At 41.7% G+C, this 9,599-nt stretch overlaps 1 protein-coding gene across 1 annotated transcript; it reads left to right on the forward strand.

Moving 5' to 3' along the window:
• The first annotated feature begins 1,287 nt into the window (after positions 1 to 1,287).
• LOC138768661 (olfactory receptor 5AP2-like) lies at positions 1,288 to 2,715 on the forward strand. Its single transcript, XM_069946613.1, has 2 exons — positions 1,288 to 1,409; positions 1,797 to 2,715. Exons 1-2 carry the CDS (start codon positions 1,288 to 1,290, stop codon positions 2,713 to 2,715), a joined length of 1,041 nt encoding a protein of 346 aa, XP_069802714.1.
• Positions 2,716 to 9,599: the final 6,884 nt, after the last annotated feature.

Below are 9,599 nucleotides of genomic sequence, written 5' to 3' on the forward strand. Positions count from 1 at the left end.
ATTAAGTTCACACCCTTCTAACCATTTAGTGGATTTGCAGGTGTCAATAAACTGTAAAAATATTGTTTCAAAGAGTTTTGAAACACAACACATTAAACATAATTTTTGTAATACAAGAAGGAATTACCAATCCTCATAAAACGAGTCTCAGATGATTTGCTAGTGTTTATATAATCACGGAATAGATCATTCATGATAAGCAAGAAGACATTTTTTACACGGTTTTAAGGTATCCACAAAGAGGACTGAAGACGGAGCTTCTCTTTTTGACTTCTCTTTGTCCTTGTGATCAATTTGAATACATACAATTCTACCTACTGAAGAAATAATAATAATAATATGCAGTGAGTTGTTTTTACATTTAATTAATCTTAAAGGGGGTTTTAAAGATGTTATCCGGTAAGGTAAACTATTGGGGAAATTTATCAAACATGGTGTAAAGTGAAACTGGCTCAGTTGCCCCTAGCAACCAATCAGATTCCATCTTTCATTCCTCACAGACTTTTGAAAATGAAAGGTGGAATCTGATTGGTTGCTAAGGGCAACTGAGCCAGTTTCACTTTACACTATGTTTGATAAATCTCCCCCTATATGTTGAATCATCCTGCTCTTCTAGTCACCAACAATTCATACCATGCATGTCTTAACCTTTTCTGTCTCCTTCCCTCAGTTTTGAGCTTGCTGCTTTCAGCTAAAGACATAGAAACTGTACCTGAGCTATTCAGTCTTTTTCTGCTCTCAATCCCTTCCTCCCCCACCCTTCCAAGATGGCTGCTGTAAACAACTCACTATCCGCAATGTTATAGCAACTTTGTCATGCCGGGAGGGATAATCACAGTGAGTTCATGCAACTTGACCTCAGAATAACCCTCCTAGCATTACTAAGAAGCTACAAAGTTGCAGATAGGAACTTTTTTTTTAAATCACTCTTGAAAGGGAGAGAGAGGAGGGGGATACAGAGAGAAAAGCATACATACAGTTTTTGTGTCTTTAGTAGCAGCTGAAAACTGGGGGAAGGAGACTGAATAGAAAATAACAAGTATGGAATTAATTGTTAGTCTTCAGGAGGGGGAATGATTCAACATATATTTTACCTACCTGGATAACCCATTTTATTGATAACACATATTAATTGCCTATAATTAGAATATGCCATCAGTGAGTGATCAAACGGGATCTAGCTCCTAGAATCAACATGATCAATAGAAAAGAGTGCAAAAACTGTGTTTGAATGGACACTGAATAGGCCCTTTTGTTATTCAATTTATTAAGGGTCTTGGGGGGCAGATGCCTGCCAACCATATATTGAAGGCTTATCCAAAGGAACATCAAAAAGGCATTGCAAAACCTTGGCCAGCAAGAGAAAGCAACCTCCATTCATTGGCTGGATTGATGCTGAAAACCATAGGGTCATAGGTTAAACTTTAAAGAGAACCTGTCACCCCCTATGCTTGGGCAGAGTCTGGTCGACCCCCCGCTAGAGACCCTTATATTTACAATGCTCCTGGAGCCGCCCCCGCTGCCGAGAATTCCAGCGCAGGCGCATCAGAGATGAGTCCGATGCCCTAGAGAATGACGCCTCCATTAATTTTCTATGGGCATCGGACTCATCTCTGATGCGCTCACGCGGGGCTTCTAACGGTGATATCTCGGCAGCGGGAGCGGCTCCAGGAGGGGGTAAGTATAAGGGTCTCTAGCGGGGGCTCAGCTGGGATTTGCCCCAGCACGGGGGGTGACAGGTTCCCTTTAACCATACTATGCTTTTATTTGTCATGTGATTGTTGTTTCGTTTTCAGAAAATGGAATGAAATCAATATAAGCTTCACAATGGTTACAGAATTTATTCTTTTAGGGTTTTCTAGAATAACTGATCAACAGGTTTTTCTTTTCCCCATCTTTCTATGTACATATATTATTTTAGTGATTGGGAATCTGTGTATAATAATTACGTATAAGCTCAGTCCAAGCCTCCACACTCCAATGTATTTTTTTATTACAAATTTTTCTCTCTTGGAAATCCTGTATGTTTCATCTACTGTCCCTAAGAAGTTGTCCTGTTTACTGTCAAACTTTGAAGTTATTTCTTTCTCTGGCTGTGCTATACAGATGTATTGCTTTGTGCTGCTTGGAGGAACAGAGTGCTATATGCTGGCGGCCATGGCTTATAACCGGTATAACGCCATATGTCGCCCTCTGATGTATACTGCGATTATGAGTGAAATAGTCTGTATCCAGCTTATTGTGGGCTCATATATCATCGGTGCAGCCAATGCCCTAATACACACAGTGTTCACGCTTTCATTACTATTCTGTGGATCCAATGAGATAGACCATTTCTTTTGCGATGTTCCACGGGTACTAGAACTCTCCTGCCAGGACATTTGGGTTAATGTAATTGTAATATTTGTGTTTACTTGCTGTGTAATAATGGGTTCATTCTTATTAACAATGATTTCCTATATAGAGATAATTTCAAAAATTCTCAAACTCAGTTCTGCAACAAGCAAGAAAACTTTTGCAACTTGTTCTTCCCTCTTAATCGTTGTTACAATATTTTATGGTTCAGCAATTTCTATGTATTTTAGGCCCAGGTCAAGCTACAGAGTTGGACAGAACAGTGTGGTCTCTTTAATGTATACAGTTATTGCCCCGCTCTTAAACCCATTTATATACAGTCTACGAAACACAAAGGTCAAGTCAAATTTAACCCCTTAGCGACCCATGACGTATCTGATACGTCATGGCGCCGCGGGGGGTGTTCAGAGCGTGGTCCCGCCGGGACCCCGCTCTGAACGGCGCTGATCCCGGCTGACACGTGCAGCCGGGCAGTGCCTCTGTTAGCCGGCGCGGGTCCCGTTGCCGCGCCGGCTAATTAAGCACTTCAATGCAGCTGTCAAACCTGACAGCTGCATTGAAGTGCTTTATGCACAACATCCCTGGTGTCTAGTGGGTCGGATCTCCCCCCCGCGATGCGATCGCGGGGGGGAGATCCGTTCTTCTGGCCGTGCCGGGCCTCAGCGTCGGAATGACGCTGATCCCGGCTCGGCAGTAGATTGCTATGGCCTGCAGCAGGCCATAGCAATCTATGACCGATCTCATGGATCTTTGCTGTGTATATACACAGCATTGATCTCTATGAGAGAAAAAAGTAAAAAAGTGTTTTTATTAATAAAAAATCCCCTCCCCTAATAAAAGTCCAAATCACCCCCCTTTTCCCATTTTATAAATATAAATTAATAAATAAATAAATAAATAAACATATTTAGTATCGCCGCGCGCGTAATCCCCCCAACTATTAATTAATCACATTCCTGATCTCGCACGGTAAACGGCGTAAGCGCAAAAAAATCCCAAAGTGCAAAATTGCGCATTTTTGGTCGCATCAAATCCAGAAAAAATGTAATAAAAAGCGATCAAAAAGTCGTATATGCGCAATCAAGGTACCGGTAGAAAGAACGCATCATGGTGCAAAAACTGACACCTCACACAGCCCCATAGACCAAAGGATAAAAGCGCTATAAGCCTGGGAATGGAGCGATTTTAAGTGACATATATTTGTTAACAATGGTTTGAATTTTTTACAGGCCATCCGATACAATATAAGTTATACATGTTATATATCATAGTAATCGTAACGACTTGAGGAACATGCATAACAAGTCAGTTTTACCATAGGGCGAACGGCGTAAATGCAAATCTCCCCGAAATCAAAAAAAAATTGTTTTTTTTTTTCAATTTGACAGCGCAAATGATTTTTTTCCGGTTTCACAACATATTTTATGGAAAAATTATGCCTGTAATTGCAAAGTACAATTGGTTTCGCAAAAAATAAGCACTCATATAAGTCTCTAGGTGAAAAAATGCAAGCGCTATGGACTTTTAAACATAAAATGGAAAAAGCAAAAGCGCAAAAACGAAAATTGGCCCAGACCTTAAGGGGTTAAAAAATACTTTTTTAAGGCTGGTACCAGTCTTACTGAGATACTAGTGCTTTACTTATCTGCCTTTTCAACTTTGTTTCTCCCTTTTCTTCACTTGTCTGGTGAAGCTCTTTAACACTATTCATTTACATTCTAAGAATCATAGAAGTCAAATATCAGAACACAATGGAACCTTGTTTTAAGAGTAACTTGGAATGAGAGCATTTTGCAAGAAGAGCTTACAGTTTTTGTAACTTGTTTAAGGAGCAAGTGATGAGCGAATACTGTTCGATCGAATAGATATTCGATCGAAAAGTGAGATATTCGAATATTCGATAAATATTCGATAAGCGTTCAAATCCTCCAGCTTACGGTTTCACCCTCCAAATAGTCAAATAGATGTTTTTCACTAATCGAATACTTGTTCCCATAGACTTTAATGGAATCGAATATTCGAATATTCGCGGGATATTCGTACGAATAGCAAATATTCGAATATCTCACTATTCGCTCATCACTAATAACTATCTTATTCTGGAAGCATGTATCTGGGTTCAGATATAATAACTCAGGTAAGAACATGAAAGCACTGGGGCTTTTACATTTGTAGATGTAGCTTTACGAGGGCTTACTTTTGTAAAACAAGTTTTATTTCATAAAAATAGAATGTATTGATTAACTATTACTTTACAAGAAAGTTTAATACTGACATTGTTTTTTTCAGGAGTTTAAATGAAACACGCATAAACTTTATAAACTTACATTGTTTACTATATCCATATTAGAATATTTCTCTATCCAACAAAAAATAAAGTTTTGCAACTAAAACCGGAGATTGCTACTCTTTTCTTCTTTTTCAAGTTGTGATGTTGGACTGGATTTCTATGGAGTTTGGGCATTTGCAGTGACCAACCACAATAAGATAATAGCATACTGAGGAATTCTCGTGGATAATATCCGCGGAATTCCGTAGGCTGTCCACGCACACGGCCGCGTTCCTTTCCGCCAGCTCCATAGACACCATTCTATGGGCCAGCGTATTCCGCTATTCGCCGAAAGAAATGACATGTCACTTCTTTAGGCAGATAGCGGAATACGCCGACCCATAGAATGGTGTCTATGGAGCCAGCGGAAAGGCGAGCGGCCGTGCGCACGGACAGCCGACAGAATTCCGCGGATATTATCTGCGAGAATTCCTCAGTATGAACCCACTCTTATACTATGACACTGTATACTTAAATACATATTTCTTTTATTGATTTAGAAAGTTATAAATCAATAAAAATTGTTTTAAAATTATGGCAGGAAACTAACTGCAGGGGTCGCTGGTAAGCTATGAGGGTTCTATAGCCTGGACTGACTACAGACCTGGAGAAGGAAGGCAGCCTACTAAAGCCTGGACCCTGAGCTACTACAAGTATGGCGGGTGGGCAGTCACACCATTGATGATGATGATGATGATGATGCAACAGGGGGAGCACAGCAGCCATATGCAGAACAATATATGCCAGATGCTCCCTAAGCAAGAGCCCACATTCAGAGGCATCAAACTTAAAGGACAAGGCCACGTTCACACAGCGTATGTTGTGTATAAATCATGGCCGTTGTTGCAATTTGCAACAACGGCCATGATTTATACACAACATATGTTTTGCAATGAATGGAATCCAGGCCGGAGCGTGTACACACAGTATACACTCCGGCTGGGATTACATTCGGCCGCAGGAAAAACTGACATGTCATTCATTGAATAGCGGCCGCAGAGAACCTGTCAGTTCACACAATGGAGCGCGCGGCTCCGGATCCCAGAGAAAACAGAGGGTAGAATTCTGTGAATACAGAATTCTGTGAGAACTGGCTCGGCTGCAGGAGAGACCCACTTCTTCACCCCTACCAGAGATGCGACACCTTGGCTGGATCAGGAGGAACAGCACCTTGAGGGAAGACGAGTCCAGTCCACCAAGATTCACCTTCTTGAGATCGGAGGTCACCCATCAACAACACAAGCCACAGCGCCCTCGGAGAAAAGTCGGGTGAATGATAAGTATAAGCAGCACTAACTGATTAAGGCTATGTTCACACAAACTATATTCTCGTAAAACCACGTCCGTTGTACAACAACCGTGATTATTACGAACATATACGTTACCTTGCCGTCTATGGGATCCTGGACGGAGCGTATACACATAATATACATAGTATACGCTCCGGCCGGGATCCCTAGCGGCGTTGCAAACAAATGACATGTCAGTTTTCTGCGGCCACTATTCATTGAATAGCGGCCGCAGAAAACCCTGTCAGCGCAGCACGCGCCATAGTGTGCTGTGGGGAGTTCTGATGTGGGCGTGCAAGGATGCGCCCCGCATCAGAGCTCTGCAGCCCTAAAGATCATCCGGTCAGTACTGCAGTACCGGCCAGGATGATTTTTTCAGAGACTGGCCGTTCCGTGACCCAGCTGGATCACGGAATGGCCGGTCTCTTATGAGGTCTGAACATAGCCGAAGGCTGCAAACACACAGGGCGCAAGTAGAAATGGATGCTGTGATTAATTATATAAAAAAATTAACCAAAAAAATATTTAAATGCATTTTTTTTTAATATATTCTTGTGGGGTTTTTTTTTGTCACTTTGCACGTTAACTTGCTATAATACTGCTTGTACAATTTATTTGTATATTGATGCACTTTATTTTGAGATTTGAATAGATTATGTATAGAGATGAGCGAAGCAACAGAAATTCGTTTTGTGAGGTTCACAAATTTTGGGTCAGATTCGTTAATATTCACAAATTGAATGCAAACAAATCTCATTAAGAAAGCCAAACTATAGTAGCTACAATAGTGGGACTATTAGAGAGCAGCAATGTCAGGACCAGTCACACCAAACACACAAAGACAGTGAGCCCTGAGCTCAGCCCCTCCCACTGTCCCTACCTAATTGCCGCAATCTGCCCTAAAATGGCAGCGGACAACTTGGCGGCGATCCCTGGCCTGGATACGTGAAACAATAGACAAGACAAAACGAACAAACACAATAAGAATGGTCAGCAATCCGGGTCACAACAGTCTGGCAGCAAAAGTAAAAAATTGGATCCAAAAGCGTAGTCAGAAAACAGGCAATATGATCAGGGGCAGGCAGCAAGCAAGGGAGGTCAGAGATACAAAGCAGGAGTCAGGAGAAAACAGAACACACAAGCAGGCAGAGACTAAGTCAATAACCGGCCAGGCACAGGCAGAAACAGCTAACTAAAATAGGAGACCAGGAACCAAATACAGAAGATGATAGGAGGGACCAGCTGTCAATCACTGAGGCAAGGCAGGTTAACTGATACATGACCAGAGGAAACTTAGCAGCACAGACACGGGTGGGGCAGGGAAAACAATTAGCAGACCAGAAGGAATAAGACACAGTTCAGACAGGGCAAAAACAAGGCAAACAAAACACAGAATAAATGGAAGATTATGGCCAAAAGCGCAGTCTTTGGCGCAGAGGTCGAATCTTCGTAGCAGAGGGTGGCACTGATGCCTTTTCAGGCGCGATCATGACAAGCAATGTTGTTATTACATTGTCAAAAATTGGAAAATGACCATTTAATAAAAATTGTCAATCAGCCAATCATCAATTTACCGACATGGACAGCATTGGACCTTGGTGGAACAACGGCATAAAATATCTAAACTTTCTTATTAAGGATTTAACACAACACCCCCTTCGACCTCCCCTTGTGTGGCACCCTTTGTATCCCGTTAGTTTAAGTGGCACCGATATAAGTGTTAATTTATTTTCCATTTCAATTGATTTCAGTTGGATTTTAATGTAGATGTAGAGTGAACCAGCATGAGCTGCTGTCTAGTAACACTTCAACTGATGGGTCATCATTAACAGCCTTCAAGAATGACTCAGGGCTAGGTGAGGAGGTGAAGTACACCCCTATGCGGTGGCCATGTGGATGGTGTTTCCACCAGAGCCTTTTGTTTTCCTCATGGAGTTGAAGGAGTGGAAAGAAGATCCTTAGCACCCATCTCAAGCTCTGGTTGACACGACTGAGGGCCTGCACCTGAGACCACTTCCAGGAAGCCAACTCTAGATCCTCCTACAAGCTATGGAGTCCCTCAAGGGGATGGGAATTCATCACCTTCTACCATAGTGGCAGTTATTCCCCTGAAGCCTGTGGGGGTATCTTCCACCATGATGGCTGTCACCTCTACATTCACAGTAAGTTTAATTAATTTCAAGTAACCCATCTCTGGTCAGTGTCCATTTTGAAGATACTATACTAGACTGGTACTACAAAGACTGTAACCCGTTGTTCCTAATGTTCGGGTAAAGTCACTGTTGAACGATGATAACTTGTCTTCCTGTTATCTGATTTCAACTGCACGTGACCAACACAAAAGGCATTTCTGTAATCACCTAGGACAACAGTATTATTGGATTGGCCCAGAAGGAAACTCCAAGATTCATCACTATCACCAACACCTAGGGGCAGTCCCACTTCAATCTCTGTGGCATTTCTTCTCAGGAGAGAGAGTTATAGGAACCAGCCTTTAACAAGAATTTAACATACTCTCTCCTTATTAATAGTATTAACTTCACTCCAGAGAGCTTTGGACATTGATGGATCACTGGCATACATTAAATCATTGTACACCAGCGATCCGCCGCTGTCCACAGCTCTCTTGGGGGAAGTTAACCATGTAAAGCACCTGTCAGGTTACGGTATTAGAACAGGCCACCTAATGTAACATTAGAGGTGACTCTAACTGTCAGGTAACATCAGGTGGCCTGTTCTAATTTCGTGTCTTGTAGCAGAATAAGTAATTGACAATGCCACTTATACTGCTGCCAGGCACGGTTTTAGGATAGTACACCTGATGTAACCTGACAGGTGCTTCACAGGGTGAACTTCACCCAGGAGAGCTGTGGACAGTGGTGGACAGCATATACTGCCACACAGGTGACAGGTCAGGAGCAATTTCACATTTACACCGTTCACACTATCCTCTATAACCCTCTCTAACCCTGCTTCTCCCTACCTCTGCTTATCTCTCTCTGGCTAGTGTAAATGTATGTTTTTAGTTCACTGTCCAGGAGTTGACTTGCTCCAATATACTTATAGTGAAGGCATACGTGTGACATCACAGGGGGATGGCTTGCAGCCGACAACCCAGTTGCAAAAGATTATGCATAACCCCATGTACCCAGGAATTATATGTGATTTGTAATGCTTTCACTACTTTCTATGTATGGGTATGTCCACACATTTTTTATGCTGGATTTGATGATCTAAAAATACATATTTTGCACAATTATAGCCTAAATAAAAAGCATAATCGTTATTGAACATTAATAAAGCATTATTCTATGCAGTGTGCACTGACCGCTGATTACCCATGACATCTCTAGGGCACATTACATTTTTGACATTACGGTCATGATTTCTCCCCCAAATTATGGATGTATTTTGCCCTGTTTTTTTTTTTTTATTATTATTTGAACATACCCTATAGGAGTGAGATCCAAAGTGAATCTGCAAATGTTTGATGTGTATTTGTAACACATCTGAAAGCAAAAAAAAATTAATAAAAAATCTGGCACTCGTGGTATTGCCCTAATGGGATGTATCCAAACTGAGTGCGTATTATGCTTAGAGCAGCATAAGCTGTAAGCATGGCCCTG

Source organism: Dendropsophus ebraccatus, chromosome 12, assembly GCF_027789765.1.
Source record: "Dendropsophus ebraccatus isolate aDenEbr1 chromosome 12, aDenEbr1.pat, whole genome shotgun sequence".
NCBI lineage: Eukaryota > Metazoa > Chordata > Amphibia > Anura > Hylidae > Dendropsophus > Dendropsophus ebraccatus.